Below are 22,137 nucleotides of genomic sequence, written 5' to 3' on the forward strand. Positions count from 1 at the left end.
CTTTAGCAGTACCAGTGTTCTTTGATTTACTTTAGCCTCTCATGATTTTGCTAAAATTTTTTAATGAACATAGTGGTAAAAGGGAAAAAATTGTAATTCTTTGGACTCCGAAGGTAGAAATAGGTGAGCTGGATGGATGTGAATGTATAAAATTTAAAATGAAGAAAAATAATTTGAAAACACTCGTCTGAGTTCCCTGCCTAGTAACAAAATGAAGTATTACTGCATACTAAATAAATATAGCTATTAATAATAATTTACTAAAACTATACCATATTTAGTACATGGCATCAATGCCTATATGCTTATTATAAGATCTTTCTATCTTTGAAGGATCTGTGCTGGTACTGCAGTGGGGTGGTAGGGATGGCTCTGCATATTTGATGGTCACGCCCTGGTATACATCCTGTTTGGAATGAGATTCCAGCTCTGTATCATCCAGCTCTGGTAATAGACTCTCTAACACGCCGGATATTGCCTTATCATCTATTTTTCTGAGCTCTTTGTAGACATGCTGTAACTCGTTATCTCTCAATCACATCCCTAGATACGGGAACCCCCCCCCATTGTCCCCCCCATTTGAAGGAATTGGTCCAAGAGATGTGTTAGACTAATATTCTGTATATATTATCAACCTTTTATATGACATCTTAATTGGCTGCATTAGCACAGAAACATGCTTTTCACCATGGAACCAATTTGGTGGAAAAGGGCTTCTCATCTCTATAGACAAATGACGGAGCTATATATGTGATTGCTGGGGTACTGTTAATGTTTCTGTGGGTTTCATTTAGGCAAATTAGGTACCTACTGGTGAGATATTACAGGAAAAAGAGGCAAAATGAACACCTTTTCTTGTAGGCCCAACGTGCTATAGGTCAGCATGTTGTTGTAGGAGTAAGGATTTGTATTGAGACAACTCAAAAGTCTGCTCCTCGACATTATATTTGAAGCAGCCTTCAAAGATGACCTGTTTCTTTGTGTGGTGGACAGCTTCAACCTATTTCTGCCTTATTTAAATTCCTTTCGAATGGTCCCAGATTTTTAAATGAGCTAAAAACCTTGGTGTTACTATAAATTCACATTTGATGAAATACTACATTTGCACCTCCAAACCACTACTCCCAGATATAGTATAGACCTTCAGATATGCAAAGAATATACATAAAATTAGCAAAGATTAGACCAGCATCCATTTTGGTGACCCACCTGTGTTGAAAGCCCCTATTTCATCTATCAATTATGTGACTGATATTCCCTCTCTCCGCGTGTATGGCAGCCCCATGAGAGATGCAGTGGCAGATGATGGAGCAATCTTCAGTGAAGGAAGATTTTAAAATTGGGTCAGTTTATGATTGAATGAGCAGTTTGCTAGTTTACTCTTTTTGCTTAACCCTAGAGGGGAAATAAAACAGGTCATTAGTCTAGAATACTATATTGCAAGATTTTTACAAGTCAGGGACAAAGTGGCATTCATATATTTACTAAGAGAGATCATTTTACAAAGAATAGTCCTAAGAAGGCAGAGCCTTTCAAAGCCAATATGTTTTTTTTACAAATATATTTAACTGAATGAATGATTGATTATTTGGATTGGTTTGGATGGACTTTTCAGACATGCTTTAAATCCGTGATGGTACATTCCAATTTTTATGCCTTTTTTTAGGGGTTGGATGGTGAATCACGGCATGGCCAGTTGCAGTGACAGGTCACAGCATCACAATGACCACAGCAATCACAGCATGGCCAGTTGCAGTGACAGGTCAGATCCATAGGCTTTTCACTCAGATACTACCAACAAACATCATGTGTCTTATAACATTAAGCTTGTTTAACTGAGGGACAGTCAGTTCAATGTTATAGAATGGAAAAAAAACAGCATATACGTTCTACAAGGCATGACTCTGTGATGGCACTGTCACTAGGATTTTAAAACTGCCAGAAGTCAGTGTGTGAATTATACCAATTGCATGTTTTGTATCCTTTATACTATGACATATACATTTGGAACAGGTTGCATTTGTTCCTTTTATGTTGGTATAGTTGTGTCCCATGATTTGGCAGAATTGACAGTTTTTTGCTTCTGTATTGTCAGTCATCCATATTGCTATAATTAAAGTCTGCACATCTCCCACTACCAAACCATGGCACAATTATCCCCAAGTTTTTCTACTATTAAAATGTATGTATAATCCTATATTCAAAGCTTTTTCAGTTCTTGATGTAGGATGGGGGTGTAAACCCCCTACTGTGTTATTTTTGGCATGCCCTTTACTTCCTGTACAGAAGATACTACAAGAAATGTGAAGATATCTTCCCAAAGTGAGAGAAATTCCCATCTTACTTTTCACACGATCATATGTCACCATTTGATGATTTACCCTCACCCTTTGCTTCTGATTCTAATCACTTTTGCAGTAACATTAAACACCAGGATGAAAAGAGTAGATATAGACTGCAAAACACAGATAATTAGTAGCCACTGTTGACTTCAAAGGCATGAAAACTTTGGTAACTTCTTTTTAAATAAAATAAAAAGTGAATTTAGGTAGAAAACAGATAGGTAAACCCGGCTGAAATATGCAACCTGGAAATTTAAAGATTTATATTTTTAATATGCCTCTAAATTATTTGCAAAAAATAATTTTTAAAATTCCCTGCAGAGGTTACAAAGCAAGGGACAAAATTGGCAGTGCCCTCATATTGCAAGTGTATCAGTGAAGTCAGGTTGTTTTTTCTCTTTTTAAAAATCTGTTCACACCAGTAGCTGCCAGCACTTCCCACTGCGTTGTGTAGTTAAGATGAATATAGTTCACCCGGGTACATGGCTCCAGTCAGCTGCGGACTCTCTGCAAGACCCCTGTGATGAGCCAACTTATGCCACTTCAATAAAAATTCATGTGGTGCGGTAACCTTTGCCACCTAAAACGTGGAAGTAGAGTGTCGACAAACTGTGACAGTCTGTTGCTGCATGTTCGACATTATAAAAGGGTTTTTAAAAAGGAGGATAAAAGAGAAATACTGAACAAATTAAAAGCTTAAAGCTGAACTCCAGGCCAATATCATAGATACAAATTCATGCAGCTTTATACTCATTATTATTATATCGTATATAGTGCTGATATTTTAGGCAGTATTGTGCAAAGTCATAAATGTATTATTAACTGACTGTTATAGGGGCTCACAATCTAATGTTTGTAACATTTGGAGAACATAAATAAAATCCAAAGCTGGGATCCTAGTGCTGCACGGCCAATAATATATGGGGTTTATTCAAGAAGTGCAAGTACTTCAATATGGCTTGGAGTCTCTTAGTGTCCATGTGCAGGAAAACTACATGAAAGTTCAGAGAAGGGGAGAGAGAATTAGCAGATGTTTCAGTGCTGGTAGCACACGGATTAAAAGAGATTTCAGAATGACAGAGATGAGAGTCTCAGTCTGCCACTACTTCTTTCATCCAGTCACAGGGTAAGAGAAGACCTGTAAGTGAAAGTAAAACTGTGGCAGAGAAAGTTCATGTTTCTTCTTCTGCCAATAGCAGGAATTGCAAATGAATAGTCTGCCAATCAAAGTGTGACAGAACACTTGAATGGGCCCAATGTAGAAATTACCTTCTAAGAAAACTGCATGCCAAATAGTTTCACATCCAGAAATACAAATGAGAGATGTCATATAGAAATATCAGTTTACCTTGTTAAAGTTTGATCTGGTCCTCTTTAACATTCAACCATGATGGATGGCCTTACCATTAGGAATGCTTAGGGCTTAGAATGCCAAATCAGATTTTTTTTTTAGGAATGATTGAAGTTTGCATACATCTTAAGCGACTTCATCTTTGTATCCACAGATTATTTTGCCAAGGTAGCTTCTGTTTGGTGAATTTTATTCTTGCACTCACACTGAGTCATTGATTTATGTACAAAGCTACTATTATTTTTTAATTAGTCTGGCTAACTTCTCAAACTTGCTGCCTACTTTTTTTATGATCTTCGGGTGGGAAATTGAAGCATACATTGAGTTGGCTCCTAAAAGTGTCGGACTTTAGTGGTTTTTCTGGTTTTTAAGACTAAGAACAGGCAAAAAATGTAATGAACACACACCTCGATTCTTTCAGTTATCAGATCCAGTGCTGAAAAGTTCTGCTCCGACCTTCACTTGCGTCCTGTTTTTCTTACACCCATAGAAAACTTGGGCCTCAATTAGGATGGATCTCCACTATGTACACACAGACCCTTATCTCTAACCTTTCTCTGATCCATTAAAATATTTTTATTGATGTCACAAATGGAGGAAGAATGTGGCAACAATAAAACAGATTACATGACAGAGCCCAACTAAACTATGTACAGATATGTGAAAGGTTACATGTATATTACAGTGCCCTTCTTAGCAATCAGAGTACATAACACAACTCATATTTAGGTCTCTTTCCCAATGCATTTCTCCACTTGGCTTCTTCAGGGGGGATCTGCAGAGATTTATACTGATTGCTAGAAAATATTCAGATTCAGATTACCAAGTGATAGCTGTATTTGCCTTTCAATGTACAGACATGAGTATACTGCCTGTATTTTATGATAATGAAAAAATATGTAATAAAACCAATGTTTTCAACTTTCTTAGTATGGAGTGAGTATTGGTTTATAGAGTAGTAGTTGTGAATAATTTGCGATGTAGTTGGAGGTTAAGTTTTATCCTCCTGTCATTTATAGCAGGATTATGATGACCTAGTAAGATATAGATATGTCCATATGAGTTACAGTAGAGTATAATGTATAATGACAAGGTGTGAAAATATAAGACTTACTTGAAGATGGGGTGTTCCTTTCTAAGATGACATGAGTTTGTTCATATTGCAACAGCAAGGGTTCCAAGTAAAGTTGGATCCTTTTATATATATCTGAAGGAATCACAGTTATAAGTATATCAATATACATATACCAAGGTCATACTTGGTTAGGTAAAGAAAGTATTATATTTTACCTACTTAGTACTCCTGGGAAACAAAGGATATTGTCCCCAGAAAGGGTAGGCAATGGAAAGGGCAATGATGAATTTCAGTTACAATCTTACCAGAAGGACACGTTTATTAGGTAATTATAACTAGTTTGGGGGGCAAAAGAGGTGAGATAGTAACATGAGTAAACTTTCTATGTAAAAAAGTATTATACTTAACTTACTTAGTACTCCTGGGAAACAAAATAATATTGTCCCCAAAGAGGGTAGGTACTAGAGGGGGTGATGATGAACTTCAGTTATAATTGTACTTAAAGCACAAGTATATTGGGATATAGGAACTTAATTACAGGGCAAAAGAGATAAGATAACATGAATGGGCTTTCTATGTGAAGAACTAAGAGATCAAATATTTACAGTTACATTGTATTTTGCTAGTCAGCTTCAAAAGAAGCTGTTCTGCAGGTTTCCCGCCTTATTTTTATTGATGCCAAGATCACCATTTAGGAGAATTACCCTCACTGATTCCGGATACCAACACTGAATAAGGGTTTATGGGCAATAAAATAAAGGAAAATGCAAAAAAGTGCCTTTAAATTTGTGGCAAGTGCTGGTATTAAAACCGTATAATATAATATATTACAACTACTTTGCTTTATCACCTATATGAGTATGCCATGTTCTGTGAATAACATTTTCTCTGTTCTTTTTTGTAGGTGTAAATGGTAACTAGAATTTAGACATCTAGAGGTTGACCTAAGACGCAATCATGAATAACACCAGCTTTGCCAACGTGTCCACAGCCAACAGGACCATGATGGGAAGCCCTTACAAAACAGTGGAGGTGGTATTCATTGTTATTGTGGCTGGTTCACTGAGTCTGGTGACCATTATTGGAAACATCCTTGTCATGGTCTCTATAAAGGTCAACCGCCACCTACAGACAGTCAACAATTACTTCCTGTTCAGCTTAGCATGTGCTGATTTAATTATTGGGGTCTTTTCCATGAACCTCTACACCTTGTACACTGTGATAGGTTACTGGCCAATAGGACCAGTGGTGTGTGATCTCTGGTTGGCTCTGGACTATGTCGTCAGCAATGCTTCAGTGATGAACCTGCTCATTATCAGCTTTGATCGGTACTTCTGCGTCACAAAACCACTGACATATCCAGTGAGACGAACCACCAAAATGGCTGGGATGATGATTGCTGCAGCTTGGGTGTTGTCTTTTATCCTTTGGGCCCCTGCTATACTCTTTTGGCAATTCATTGTTGGTGGAAGAACTGTCCCAGATGGAGAGTGCTATATCCAGTTTTTCTCAAATGCCGCAGTTACATTTGGCACCGCCATTGCAGCATTCTATTTGCCAGTCATTATTATGACTATATTGTATTGGCAGATATCTCGTGCCAGCAAGAGTAGAATAAAGAAAGACAAAAGGGAACCGACTACCAATCAAGATCCCATTTCACCCAGCAATGTTCAAGGGAAAATAGTGAAACCAAACAATAACAACCTTTCAGCCATGGAAGATGGTCTGGATCATAGCAAAATACAAAATGGAAAAGCATCCAGAAATTCTGTGACAGAAAATTGTGTCCAAACGGAAGGAGAAGAGAAAGAGATCTCCAACGACTCAACTTCTGTAAGTGTAGTAGGATCGAATGCAAAAGAAGATGGACCTTCCAAAGATGTTCCCCAAGCTTCAGGATCCCAAACCTTTCCAAAAGTTGAAAACTCCAAGATGACCTGTATACGAATAGTTACAAAATCAGAAAAAGGTGACTGTGGTTCTACAAGTGGAACCACAGTGGAAATTGTTCCAGGAACCAATGGTCGGAACGGAGAAGACAAGCAAAATGTTGTGGCCCGAAAAATTGTAAAGATGACAAAGCAGCCAGCCAAAAAGAAAATTCCTCCATCCAGGGAAAAGAAAGTGACAAGGACTATCTTGGCTATACTCTTAGCTTTCATTATAACCTGGACACCTTACAATGTAATGGTTCTAATCAACACTTTTTGTGATGTCTGTGTACCTAACACAGTGTGGACAATTGGCTATTGGCTTTGCTATATCAACAGTACGATCAATCCTGCTTGCTACGCACTCTGCAATACTACGTTTAAGAAAACTTTCAAGCACCTACTAATGTGTCAATATAAAAACATAGGTTCGGCAAGGTAAAAGAAGACAAGACATGGGGCAGAACTGCCATTAAAATATTATGCCATAGCACTTTACAATCGATTATGGAATGTGCAATCTAGGAACCCTATTCTGACATAGACCCGTGGAACCTTTCCACCCTCTGCACTTATAACTATGAAAAATTTAAACAAGGAATTGCAATTTCTCTTGGATAGAGTAAGATATATGTAGACAAACCTGGCCGCTGCTCTTCAACCTAAAAAAAGTACACACAAAAAACTTCAAAGGGCTTTTTAAGGTCCACCTATTTTCAATGTCTGTAAAATGACCATACATATTTTTATGTGTTTAAATGTCTACGGGACACAAATTCTATTGACTCAATGTTCAGAATAGTGACTTACTAGATGGAACAAATTAAAAATTACTTTATAAGGCTTTTGTTTTCAGCGATAGACAAAAAAAAAATCAACTCACTCTATGACTTTTTTGTGATTTGTTCATCCGAGACATCGGGAAAACTGAAACCTCAATTTTTCACAATTTTCACCTTTATCCTAATGTTAAAAAATGGCTCTTCTGTGCCTCCGTGTTTCTAGTGACTGTATCAAAATATAACTCAAGTTTAGCCCTTGTGATAAGAGGGGTATGTTAGAGCTTCCTTGAAAATAACTAGCCAAGCAAATAATACATATATATAAGTCGTTTTTGTGTACAATGGCACAGAAAGGCAAGCTTTAGCTCTATAGCTGTAGTAGAACTTCATTTTCCATCAGAATTAGGCTAGCAATTTAAGCAGCTTGGGAGATGAAGTTCGGTGACAGCTAGCATGCAGAAGGTGTATTGTGCATTTGTCATTGAAGGATGGTATTATATTGATACTTTCCAGTGTGATATATCCTGTCCTCATCCATATTTAAAATTACCAACATCGGGATACTTTTTTGTCCATTGCATTACACAAATTGCATTACATGTAACTCCACCTGGCAAGTACTAAGCTGAACTAAATTGTTTCAATAAAGGAATAAAGAGAGATTGTATGACACCTGCTGTCCAGTCAAACAAGAGAATATCAATGGAAGGATAAAGTAGTGAACTCAATACAGTTTAGAAAGATACAGTAACTTATATTTGCCAAGTCCTATTGTATTTTATGACCAGTAATACAAAAATGTTATTTACCAATTGCTTTTCTGTTTAAGACTTGATTGGAAGGAAAAATATTCAAGAATTGTATTATCCTTTCTGAGGCAAGTAAAAGTATAGGCATTCGCACAATGGCTGATTATACAATGAAGAATCCATTTTTTAGGCTAGAAAATGGCCTATTATATACACTAAAAATATGTAATATAACCAAGAGGTATTTCCAGGGGCATAATGGGTTTGGGATAAAATGTGATTCGAGGTGCAGTGTCCTGATTTTGTCACAAAATATTACTGCAGAAGTCTTCCAGGGATTATTAGAAGCATTTACAAACATAGAAGTAATGTGCACAGGCCCCCCTTATATACCACAGTGCAATGTGTGACATTCTAAGCTTCCCCAGGCTTGGAGGACCAAATGCTGCTTTCATATTAGCACCCATTTAGTAATGTCAGTAGTTTCCAATAAGTCAATAAGTTACACTATAATAAATAGATTTAATCTACATATAAACTAAATTTTGGTGTAGGCCATAGCCTATTCAAAAACATAAAAGAATAGAGAGAAGCTTCACTTTTACTCACAGAACTTGGTTCACACTAGTTTAAAAACCATTTTTTTTATCTGGCATAGCAAATGTCTGGGCAACATCAATATAAATCATACAACTGATTTCTATTGTAGAGTTCAGAATGACATTAACTCTCAGCATTTGGTTGGCTTGCATGCAACGCTTGTTTTCTTTATGGATGGTGGTTGGTGTGGTACCACCCCATACAACTTACCATTCATAAACAATTCGGATACTACCCACTAGTAGCCAGTCCAACATTGTGTTATTAGTGGGCAGCATCTCAACTGTTTGTTTTGATTAAATACACATGAAATTAAAAAACACAAATACAAAGGACACCAAATAAACACAACTAGCCAAAAAAGCATACACCCTCTAAAGGAGGAAAGTATTTTTTTAAGTTTCCAATTAAAATACATACTTTTCAAATCATATTTCACTTAACCATAGTAAAGGCAGATCTATCTGGTTGGTAATTAAAGCCCAACTGAACTTTCTGTTTCAATCAGCTAAATACATTTGAGGTACATCAAAGCAATGTGGAAGCAGTGGTCTTTCTGCAGTTGTCTGACAATCTTCCCAGATCTTTAGAGCACCAATCACTTACTAGAAACATTTCAGACCTCTGCAAAGACACTTCTACTCCTTTACAATAAGCAAAGATCCCAACAAAAAGACTTTCCACACCTTTTGTTTTGAAGTACACATTTTCTAATAAAGGTATACAGCTGCTTTAACACAAACGTTTAGTTGTGATAAAAATGTATGTCCAATATAAAAGATGTCCCATAAATGTAAGAAAACCATCATTCAACAATTAAGGAAGGGTTGGTGCCCTTTTCTTTTTAGCTGGTATAAAATAAAAGGTCCCTGGTCCATTTTAATAAGACACTGGTGTTAAATAACCTAATATGTGTTTGATCAGTACACAAATGAGGAAGAACAGCAAAATGCCCACAACCACCAGCTCTGAATTATTTTTTGTATAGTCACATTGCGCCAGTGGTTTATACAAGTGCTATAGCCCATAGATTCATCATTGATGTAACAAATGTTATTTAAGACAAAAAATGTTGTTTGGCTTGATAAAGTGACCATATGTGTATTGTGTCACATGACCTGTGTTGGTGACATCCATTCCAGATTTCTAGCAATCATTTATAAGATAAGTATTATTATCTGAATGTTCATACAAAAATGTACACTTAAAGATAATGGCTACAAAAAAAAATGCTTATGAAGTGACATTCTTATTTTTTACCGGACCAGCATAATGAAGAACATTAATGATATTAATTAGTTTCCTCCAGACACAGATTACATATCTGCTTTTATTTCTAGTAGGGGATTTTCACTTATCCAAAACAACAGATTTACCGTACTGTATGCCTGGGCAAACCTAAAATAAAACAGCAGTACATTTCAACAAACAACAGTTCATCTCTGAAATGCATTCACATTTTCCCAAAGAGTTTAAAAATGTTCATAAGGACTAATAAAACAATGTCTGTTTAGCTGGCAGAAATTCCACATTTCCATAGAAGGAGCCTTTAGTTTTGTGGTATGTTTTTTGTTTTTTTTTTTAATATAGAAACTCATCCAGCACACTTCGACTTTTAGTTTCTATTTATTTCATCAGCCAACTATGTGCTCCAAAGGCTTATTGCAAAGACTGATTTTTTCTATATGGATATAGATCACCTCTTAGACTTCCTTCCTATACATATAGGCACTGTAAGGGTGTTATGCCCACATTCTGTGTAGTTGAGAAAAGGTTAGAGAGAGTAGCCGTGTCATTGCTGAAGACTAACTCAGTTTAATGGACGAAAGATGCATGGAATACATTTTGAAGAGCAAAGAGTATTTTTCTCTTCTCTGCAGTTTAATAGCGCAGGAAAGAAGATGTACTTTGTTTTACAGATCTGTGACTTCATTTTTACAGAGTTTAGTTGTTTTATTATTTTTCTTATTATTTTAGTTCAGCTTCCCTATCAATAATAGGTCATTGATACAACATATTCCGGAAACACACAATGACAATGAGGTTTTCTTTCCCAAAACTGATAGCTTTGTTAAATTTACTGCCAGACTTCAGCACCCTTATAATATTGAAGAAAAGTGAAGATATTCTGTAGTCCAGCACACAAGGAGATTAGAGGGGACTAACAATACTGAAAGTTTTTTTTTTCCTGTACTTGCTTCATTGTAATTGTGCAAAACATGGGAATATTTGCATGTATTCTAGAGATGTACTCAGTGTGTTTTTGAAACTGTGTGTCTTGAATCAGTTAGCCCTTACATATAATATAAAACCACTACTCTCAGTAATTATTATCTCCCTGTACTCAGTTTATAAACTGCAGTGTTTCTTTTCCTTCTGCTAATATTTATCTTTGGCCAGCTAAAAAACCTAGCAAATCCTAAACATAAAATTTGTCTGGCAACGGTGGGTAAATGCCCAAACCTGAATGAAATAGTTAATCCAAACTTGTCCTTGGAGAAGAATCAAAATCTCAAAATGGCCAAATATATATTTTTTTATTCACATAAATTATAAAATACTTAAGCAGAGAAGCCATTATATTCCAAATATACTAAAAGAACATCTAGTTCCTTTTTCACAGGAATCAATAACATAAAATTAAGCCTCAGGAAGGTGGTTAACTCACGGATTGTCACTACCAATATCCACCTTCACTGGTACGAACAGGCCAACTGGGACTCTTTCATTGGTGCTCTGACTGATGATATATTAAGAAACTAAAGATACAAGAAGACAAGTGTACCCAATTATTAAGTATATTTCTAATGCAGTGACACAGAAGTTTAATCACATAAAGTTTAAGAGGTAGATACTCGGACAGGCTATTATCCCTCCTATGTGTCTCTGGCTGGGGGCATTGCCAGTACTAATAAGAAATGTTGGGAAGAAGACTAAATGAGAAGTGAAGATATTTTACCATTCAGGTATCAATCAGCGCAGGACCTGAGACAAATACCAAGCATTATATGACTACCTGCTCTCTATCTAAACCTCTAATTGCAGTGCCTAGTAGAAGGGAGTCTTCCAGACTTATTTTGTTGTTTTGGGATGTCATGTGAGTATATGGTAGGAATTACCATGGTTAGAAGACCATGTCCCCCATAGACCCACCAAATAATGAGGCACCATGGCACACTTTGCATTGTACACTTGCTTTATCCCATAGAAACATCTATCTATCATGAAAGGGCTAGTAGGCTCAGTTTGGCCTCAAGGTCAAAGGTTTCCAGTCCTCCCCTCAATTCCTGGCCAGGAATCCAAGAAGTACTCCTGACTCTTCTGATCTGCATACTTGTTTCAGATCAGTAAATAAAGTTTTGAAGTTAGATGGTCAGTTGGATAAATAAAGGCAGTTTTTTATGTATCACAATGCATACTTTGACTATAATCAGTTCTTGGACTTTTGAAACTGTTGATGGAGTAAAGGTGCTTTGAGATAATGTCCGCTACAATCTAAGGAGGAGCTTACTCCCATTTTCTATAGGAAAGTGTCCAGCTGAGAAACAGTATTCATAACTGCCTAAAAGTGTGTATCCTAAGCAAGTGAAAGAGTTGCTGCCATGTACAACAGTGTTGGCATTCCCTGAGTGTTCACCAGAAAAAGTTTATTACATAAGTGTAACAAGTGTTATCAAACAGGGCATTTTGGGAGTTCCTTGTAATATTCTACAGGTAAAATTAATGTAAAATCTCAAAGCAATATGACTATTTGTCTTTCAGAAACTTTTTTTTCTTGTATGTACTGCTGACAAATATTAAGAAATGTTGAAATGTGTTTGCACTTGATGAAACGATAAATATAATGGACAACTCATTGTGTGACGTATGTTTTATATGCATTCAGAATATAAAATACAATATAATACTTATTCTACATTCAATCCCGACAGTGGTGGATAAGCCTGTCCCTTGCCAGCACACTGCACAGAGAGACCTTTGGTCTTTGTGAAGAAGAAGTGGTCTCCCCGCTAATTGAAAAGCTCTAGATTGGAGATAGCAGTGGATGTATTGGACCTCTGCAGAGATATTACTGCGTTCGGTTAGCATGCTGGCAGAAGACAAGCATTATTACTAACATTCAGAAATTAAACTTCTTTTCCTCTAAGCAAAAATTATCCCCTCCATTCTCTTGCACTTACCTTAAAGTGGCCAACTTTGCACCAAGTTTTCTCAATAGATCATTCATGTATTTATATTAGGTGACCATATTTACCTTTAATCATTCCTTTAACAAGGAAGAATACATCAGATCAGTTAATATTTTATTATTGCTTAGGTCCCCATCTTATTTACTAATTTAAATGCTTTTCTTAGCATTTTTTCCAGTTCCCCAAGTGTTTTTTGGAACCTTGTAGCTTAACTACATATGTAGAATAAGTCTTACTGATGCTTTGTTCAAAGACAAGATTATATATGTCTCTCCATAGAGTGGATTTACCAAAGGAATATAAGCTAGTGAAAGTGAATTTTTTTGCTTGGTTTAGTGAATTGTGGTGAAGCTCTGCTGACTTATATATACGGCAATTTAATCATGTGCAAGCAGATAGCACATTATTGGGTAATCCTTGCAAACTGAAGTTTTACTACATATTCACTAAGCTAAGAGGTAAATCAACTCCTTTGCCTCAGTTAGTGACATACTTAGCAACTCTTTAAGCACCATGGACAGCTCTATACAAATCTTTAAATAACATCACTTTTCACTGATTTGTTAGCAGCGAATATCCGGTTTAAGCACGCATCTTGGTAAAAAAGAAACCCCAGCTAGATAGAAAAATATTAAAATATTTAAAAACTATATCATTTTTCAGACTGAAACCCACTACTGCAAGATAGATATTCAGTTCAATGTTTGACTCCCTGGACTGACTGCATAACAAGCAAAAAAGCAAGGTTTGGTTGAGTTTGAAACAGTATTAGATGTGTAGCACTTACCCCCATAGGAATAGGTTTTTCCCAGGTTCTCCATCGTAGCGTGGAATACCAATTTACAGAGGCTTGTACATTTTAGTTTTGGGGAATTTCTTGTAGGAGAAAGGGTTATGGTAGTAGAGTGTCATACAATGGCAGTTTAGATCCAGTAGCAACTTATCACATTCACCGCTGACAGCTGACCATTAGCATCCTCGCTTAATTCCTAATCTATAACAGTAAGATCACTCCACCAGAGTGGGTCTACCCATTAGTGTCATTTTTAAATTGAGCAACAATGGTTTTCTGTTCTTAGTTCCTTTCTGTTGGGTTCCTTCTCTTTTGAAACTAAAGTAGTGATTTGTTCCTTCCTTGCTAAGGCCAGGTTCCTCCCCTTTGACAGAACATAACCAACCATCACTCCTTGTGTGTTTTTAGAACTGTCCAACATATATTAACATGAACCCCCTACACCTTAAAGGGACCATGATATACTAAAGGAGCATGACAGTTGTTTAAACTTGATGAAAAAAATTGCCCCAAAAAATGGTCAGAAGTATACTTGGCATTAGGATAGATACAGACTGTTAGGTAACACCCAGAAAATAGAAGGGTATATTGAAGTAGTAAATAAGTAATAGTAAGTAGGTAATACTTCTACAATTACCAAAGCAATAAAAGGGCAAATCTGAATCTGGGACCCAATATCATTTGTAATGGTAATGGAATTCTTTGGATCTCCTTACAAGTCCACATCTGCACATGCACTTAATTTCTGAGCATTGGTTCCTTTTCTACAGAGATAAGGTCCACAACACATCCCAGCTTACCTTCAGGTGCTAAACCAATAGGCTGTTACCACCATATTTTTGATGCATTAATGATCTGAAGTCTAACTCCAATGTCTAACATTTAGATGAAGTTCTGTTACGTTCTTTTATATGTTTTTGACCCTATCAGTGGTTTGTTTTTTCTTTCTGCCCCTAAGACTCTCTTACAAACAAAGAGCAGTGGTCATTGGGACAAAATGTCATCAAAACACTGTGAGATATTCTAACCCTTTCCCACCTACCTAAAAGTTTTGGTCGGTGACCAAACTCCAGCCAAAAAAGATTTGGCTGGAGTTTGGCTTTGCCATAAAAAAAAAATAAAGATTGGTATCCATGTCATAACGGCATGACACATAGCATCTTACAGTGTATCATTGGTATACATGGAGCTCATCTTCTGGTCTATTCACTTTGTGACTGGAGAGAATTGTCCTTGGTTCTTCCAAGAAGGCTTTCCACAAGGTTTTGTAGTGTGCCTGTGGGAATTGTTGGCACATTCATCCAAAAGAACATGTGTGGGCTCAAGTACTTATGTTGGGTGAGAACACCTGACTCAATCGCATTCCAACTTATGTTACAAATCATATTCTTAGAGAGCTGGTTTCAGTCATGTTGGGACACTAAATGACCTTCCTCTAATACTGCCAGTAATACACTGTTACACTGTTAGAGTTATCCAGAACGTTAATCCAAAACCCATCAATGGAAACAAATTCCGTAATATGGGCGAGTGTCTGCATACTTTTGGCCATTTAGGAGAAGTCTACAAATTTTGGACATATATGGTGGCAATGTGTTTCTATAAATATTTATACTAAAAATGGTCAGTTCTGATTCTTAAAATTGTTCAATCTAGACATCATAGTTTTAGCTTTCATTTTGAATCTCATCAAAGCCTCTGCTGAGTATAAAATGGACAGATACAAAATATTTATCTTAATATAATAATAATATCAACTTTTCGTGAGAAAGAAAATTTAAGGTAGATGTTTACTGTAGGTGAGTGACACTTTGGTAAAACACTGTGTATCGTAAACAATTTTACTAATCCTAATTTTACCAATTTTACCTAATTAATTGCCACCCTCCAGTGCTAACTGCATAGTTGTGTGGTAATTACCTAAATACAATGGGTTTGTAATAGGGGTTTTAAATTCAGTGTACAGGTCATACAGGTTATGTAAATAGCATCAAAGATTTATTATTCAAACAAAAAAAATATGCATTAACAACATAAAGTTAATGATAGATATGTCAGATAATACTTAATGAGCAGTTACATAAACTGGCCAAAGATCTGTAAGAAGCGTACTATGTATCCAATTTGTACAAAGGTATGGGGTAAGCTTTTCCCGACACATTTCACACAAACATGCTTCTTCAGGGGAGGGAATCAGACTAAATATTACTACATAGTGCAAAGGCATACCTCTTTAAGAGTAAACAAGTGACTTAGTAATATGTGCTGCACTGACCACCTGTAATCTCCAACAGCAGCCTATATACCAGGGCGACAATACTAGGAAGCACTGGGGGACAGGAACTGAGTGGTATAACCATATGAAAGAAAGTGCCTGAACTAGCACTGGCACTAGGCAGGATCTCCAGGTATTATTTTAATGAAAGCTTTACATTTACAAATAGTTTTTAAAAATACCTTTTGAACACACCCTAACAAAATGAAGCCTCAAAAACCTCACCAACGAGGCCCTCAATATCTCACAGCTGGAACTTTTCCTGAAACCCTTAGACAGTAATAAGTACCAGATAAGGTGAAGGCAGGCTCTTTTGCTTCTGGAACAAACAGATTCATGTTAAAACATCAGAAAAACCTGCAAAGTAGAACTTTGAGTGTTCCAGCTTTTTCAAAGTCAATGCTCGGAGATTCTGGCTGGAGTTCAAACATCATTTTCTCCAGTAAAAGGTGTTTTTTCATGTCAAGAGATGTTTGAAATAAATATGTAGGCATTTGACTTTTGGTGAAGCGTTAGTGTAAAGAGACTGGAGGAAAGAGATGAAAGGAAGATGTTTGAGTGGTAGCTCAAATTGCAGGAGCTGGCATCTCCAAAAACGATGGGAACTGACTGAATTCAGAGAGGCGCTGTACTCCGCCAACTCCAAAGAGCTTCTCGAATCATTAATCATTCTCACCGCACAGCCTGTCTGTCAATGTCCTTTCCATATGCTGCTGAGGAGTTCAAAGGAATTTCACATATTACCAACAAATAAACATTTTCACTTATAAAGTCTACTGGAAAGTTATTTTTGCCCAAATTTCACATGGCACTGATTTACTGTGCTGTATAATCCTGCTCATTATTCCTGAAAAACACACTGACCTTTGCTGAACTGCTTCAAAAAATCAATTTTCGCATCAGCCACATTAGAGATTATAGAAGGTTTTAGATAAAAATCTGTAACTACAATTTTGTCTATAGACTTAGCATAGGATTTATTCTTATAGTGCATCCATCCAACCTTTTTATTTTATAGATAAGGTAAGGTTAGAACTGTGGACAACAAACAAGAAGCTGGACACGGGATTTAACTCTTTCCTACTCTAAAACAAAAATAAATTGATTTGAGATACACTTTAATTAACAACCATGGCTGCCTTCACATATATGAGCACATCAAACTGATGAAAGAATTTCTATTTTTCAAATTACTTTTTCTGATCACATTTACACGCCAATAATTTATAGGAGTTCTAGCTAAAATATCTCTCAGACAGGAAGTGATTACATTGGGCCTGATTTAATAAAACTTTCTAAAACTGGAGTAAATAAATTATCATGGAAGTACCTGGGTGATCCCACAAACCTGAAATGGATCTGGTCAAAGACTGGAACACTTGCCAACTAATAGCAAAGTTTTTTAGGAAAATCAGTCCAGGGTTGCTGAATCACACAGGTTCTCCCATGATAGTTTATCTTCTCAAGTCTTGGAGAGCTTTAATCAATCAGGCCCAATACACAGTAAATAGTGCTTTCATCTCCAACCTATCTAAAACCCAGAAAAAAGTCAGGAATTTCATTCTAGGATGATATTTGAAATATTTTGGCTTCACAATAAATAATAGTAATATAGAGATTGTCTCACACTCCCTGAATAGTGAAATGCAAAGGTATTGTTGGGTCCTAAAGTGAACCTTATACAAACTTTGTAAATTTACATTAACAATCTATTACTAAAAGCCATGAACCCCAGTCCAATTAAAAACTAACTTGCGATCTTTTCATGTGTTGTACTACATGGCTATATATCACAGCTTTTTTAGTATTAGCAAATAACCAGGCTGTCACCACCTCACCTCCTGCCTGATCAATGTACTGAAGATTTAGAGAACATCAGCACTTTTGTTACTTTGAACTCTCACCCTTATGTGGGCGCTCCAAGTACCAATTCTCCTCACCAATCATTTGACAGAGCAGCCGGCATTCCTGCTGCAAACCCTTTATTATCTTTCTGCAATTACCTGCCACCATAAAAAAAAGATAACAGGTTTTGAAAGCAGATCTTTTATTACATTTATAATGTCCAAGAATACATTTTTGCTGTTACATTAAATAGCAACAGTTTCTCAGTTTTCTGATAAAATCCTCCGTAGCCCAGTGACTTTGTCTGGGCTAAACAGATGTTGTCAGTCTGCTGCAGACAAAAGGACGCATTTCCTCATTCTTCTCTCCCCACTTATATTGCAACTTTGTAGCAAGTCACAAGGTAAAAGTTTGGGAAGCACATGGTGACCTTAATTGATGCCTGAGCAAGGATGGTTCTGTCCTGACAATAAAAGTATTATTAGGGGAGCACTGTGACCTGTGAGAAGGTAAATACCTGACATTGGTACATTGCACAGTATGTAGAATGCTGCACATAACAAAATAATAAATCCAAAATCCACTTCAAAATGCAAAATCCACTTTAAAAAAAACTGAAAAAATGGCACATAAGTGACACAAAGCGATTTTTAGTGCCATATATCTGTTTGCAATTTTTCAGCCCCTCTACATTATCAGCTCTCAATCTTCTGCTTCTATTTACAATTTATTCATATTTGCTTGCAGACCATCATTTTGTGCTCGCATGTTATGGTGGTAATAAATCAACCCGTATCCTTCATCTGGCACACCAAATGATATCATATTTCTGCCATTTGAACTGCCAGAAAACAGATAAGGAATCAGATTGTGTTTCATGCACACCGATCGATCTCCCTCATCTTCTCATTCTTATCTCATTTCCACTTTTATTAAACAACATCGCTATAAACCTCTTTCAAATTTCTGCCAGACATTTCGCATACCTGGAACTTATATAATAAAGGAGGCTTGTGCTTGGAGAAATGAGGAGGCTGCTGGTGCAAACCTCACCTTCTGCAAAACACCTGCAGACAAGTTGGCTCCACTATTGGCTCAGATCTTATGGGATTTGAGTGCACGGCCAACTTTAAAACTGCTTTTCCTAAAAACAATATGTATTAAATACTATTTCAAATAAAAGTGCTACAAATAATAAAATAAATCATGGAAAAAATAGGGTTTTGGTAACTACCATCAACACATGATGGTATGAGCTTCTGCCATTATGGTTGTTACAATACTGAATCACAGTGTTTAGGGTAAGTGAACTGACTGATTTTAGTATGGGAGAGGACTATCTACTAGTGTGCAAAAAAAAGGGAAAGCTGCAGTTCTGGCTGGGTGTATTTACTGGCGTTACACCAGAGTTTGAGATGGGTATAATGACTAGCTCTTCAACAAGGTTTGAGATGGGTGCGCACATTGGTTTCTCTACAGAGTTTGATTGGATTCATTGACTCTTCAACTATCACTTGAAAAAATACCACTTACCTTTACAGTTGGAAAGCCATCAATCCCTCTAAAATCGTTTTTGAAATAATCCCGTGCCTTCCAGTAATCCCAGAGCGGGCTGGAAACCAAGCACCAGCATGTTCTTTCTCTTCTTCCAGGTCCTTCTGCGCAAGTGGGAGATCACATGGTGCGCTTCTGGAAAATGTAAAAAATAAAATGCCGATCTTGTGTGAGTTTTTTATAGTGGAACAAAGCCCCTTCTGTTTAGCTATATTTCTGTCTATGAAAGGGTTATGTACCTTTTTATAGAAAAGTAAAAAATGGGATGATAGGTCTGCTTTAAAAGGAGTTTGAGGTTGGTGTGCTCACTGACTGTCCAACCGAAGTTTGAAGTGGGTGCACTGTCTGGTTTTGCAAAACTTTTAGGTGGGTGTACCCTTTGGCTCTACAACAAAATTTGAGGCGAGCTTACTCACTAGTTGAGACAATTCAAGGTCTCTTTTGCTGGCAAATGATTATACAACCCCATGTAACACTGCTGACCACCTTACATTCAAATCTAGAGACTTGGAGTGATGCTGTCTAGTGAACCGAAAAGATTAATTGACCCAATCAGTCTTCTATCACATATACACCACCTTTTGGCCCACCACTATGTGCAAAGTGCAAGTGCAAGTGACCCAAACTGGATTTTATTCATTACTCTCTATAAAACTTGAAAGAATACTTTATTCTGCCTGGAAGAAGGCTATCATTCAGGTCTGAAATGTTTAACAAATAATGTTTTTCTTTAACAAATAGCATAGGACATTTACATGATACAATAATTGTTTATTCTCTAGCCTGATGTCAAGAAATACCAGTGAGTTATTTTTGTATTTTTCAGGGCTCAAAGCTGTTTATGTATCCGACTTGTTCTGAATGTTAAATGGACCAAAGTTATGTTAAACAAAATAACTTTTGAAGTGTAAAATGAAATATATCAATGGAGTGAATTAAATTAAAGCTGTGTCATAACACCACAAAGGCTAGAGAATAGTGATAATTCTCATACAAACAGCACCACATTCTTGACAGGAAGTTGATTAATTTGCTTACACTTCCTTAGCTGTTACAGAAGAACAGTCTAAAGAAAAAGAAAGATATTAGTTTAAGGGGAAATGTTTCCATGTTTCCAATGAGCCCACACTTTAGAGTGGATGGTAAAGAAAAATATTCACTGTGCTCAGTAAATAAAGTGTAAAGCAAGAGATAATTTTCTTTTACATTTACAAATATGATTTAATAACAATGGATATTTACTCTGCTGGCTCATGTGAACTATATATTGTAACCCTTTTCATAAAGCTGAACTCTAGTCTGCCATATGAGCCAAAGTTTGTTCCCACCAATGGATCTTCTTTGCATGACTGTGTTTTTGCAGACCTCTAGCCGACTAACACCCCTCCCCTTTTTCGACCTTCCCATCCAAAAAAAAAACAAAATATATTTTTTGGTTAAATGGCCTGTAGACCTTTTATTACACATTCATGTCAAATACTGTTCATAAACCATAAACCACTGTTCAGACCATAACAACAACAGGATATTAAACAAACTACCAAAATAACCATAAATTACCTGTAAAACGAACAGTCCCAGATTACACACCCAACTTAAACCTTAAATGGTTGCTGGTCCTCAAAGGCACCCATTGCACTTGTAGTCTGCTCCCACCTGATAGAAGTTGCTTCCAGCCACCAATTCTCCCACCTTGGGAACAAAATAACGCCTTTTAAATGCAGACTATCACCATATTTGTACTCAAACCACAGCTTTTACCAACCACACAAGCTGCATACCAAAGATGGGTCTCTAACCCCACTGAAAATTGTGCCAATCAACACACACCCCTCGACGACCTCAACTACTCAAACTACTATTTCATATTCTATTCTAGAGGTCGCCAACCGGTGGTACGCGAGAAAATTTTGGTGGTCTGTGGCTCTGGCCAGTGCACCCCCGAGCTGGGTCAGGAGACCACGTCTCCAGCACAGATCCCAGGCTCGTGGAACCCGTCCATTCTCCTATTGTAGGCTCAGATCTGTGATGAAACAGTGGGCGGGTTTATGTCATAATGATGTCACTCTGGGGGAGGTTTTTCCCCGTTTGGGTGACACCCGGCTCCCCGTGAATGCGCGGTTGGTAGCCGGTGATTTTAGTGGTCTGTGGGACCGAAAAGGTTGTCGACCACTGTTCTATTCCACTATTCCCTACTCTTCCATAATCCTTTATGTTAAAACCAAAACAACAAGGGGGCGGGAGGATAGGAAGCTTTTTTCCTGCACCCTGTCTAATCTAATGACCTCACCCCTTCCTCTTCCTGACCATTTTATCACCTTAACCTCACCCTCACCTCCGCCTCCTTACCCATCCCTAAAGTGACCACTCCAAAAAAAAACTATTATCCCTATCCTGTCTACTGCCCTATCTGCCCAGTCATGTCAGACTTCTACTATGCTCCCCTGCCTCGCATGCTACAGGCCTGTCTGACTTATATGTTTTTATTTAAAGAACACCTGTCAATATAGGATAGCTCAGGACACCAACCCAGGAAAGCTCTGGAGGGATCTACAGAAGTAAAGGTAAGTGAGTTTTTTTTTTAGTTTAGTTCAGCTTTAAGTAAGCAATCTCAGGCGCCTTAATGTAGGCTTTTAACTAATGTTTT

The 22,137-nt window shown here is 37.0% G+C and overlaps 1 protein-coding gene across 3 annotated transcripts in view; it reads left to right on the forward strand.

Moving 5' to 3' along the window:
* CHRM2 (cholinergic receptor muscarinic 2) overlaps positions 1-22,137 on the forward strand; it is a 171,300-nt gene that overhangs the window by 105,996 nt on the left and 43,167 nt on the right. For 2 of the 3 annotated variants that reach the window (XM_072400181.1, XM_072400182.1), the window contains one exon: positions 5,673-12,687. The exons of the other annotated variant lie outside the window; for it this stretch is intronic. In XM_072400181.1, coding sequence (XP_072256282.1) covers positions 5,726-7,144 — 1,419 coding nt within the window. In that variant the 5' untranslated portion in view covers positions 5,673-5,725 and the 3' untranslated portion in view covers positions 7,145-12,687. Of the gene's footprint in view, positions 1-5,672; positions 12,688-22,137 lie in introns of those variants that run through there. 3 annotated transcript variants of the gene reach the window in all.

The sequence above is a fragment of the Pyxicephalus adspersus genome, chromosome 2, assembly GCF_032062135.1.
Source record: "Pyxicephalus adspersus chromosome 2, UCB_Pads_2.0, whole genome shotgun sequence".
In the NCBI taxonomy this organism is placed as follows: domain Eukaryota; kingdom Metazoa; phylum Chordata; class Amphibia; order Anura; family Pyxicephalidae; genus Pyxicephalus; species Pyxicephalus adspersus.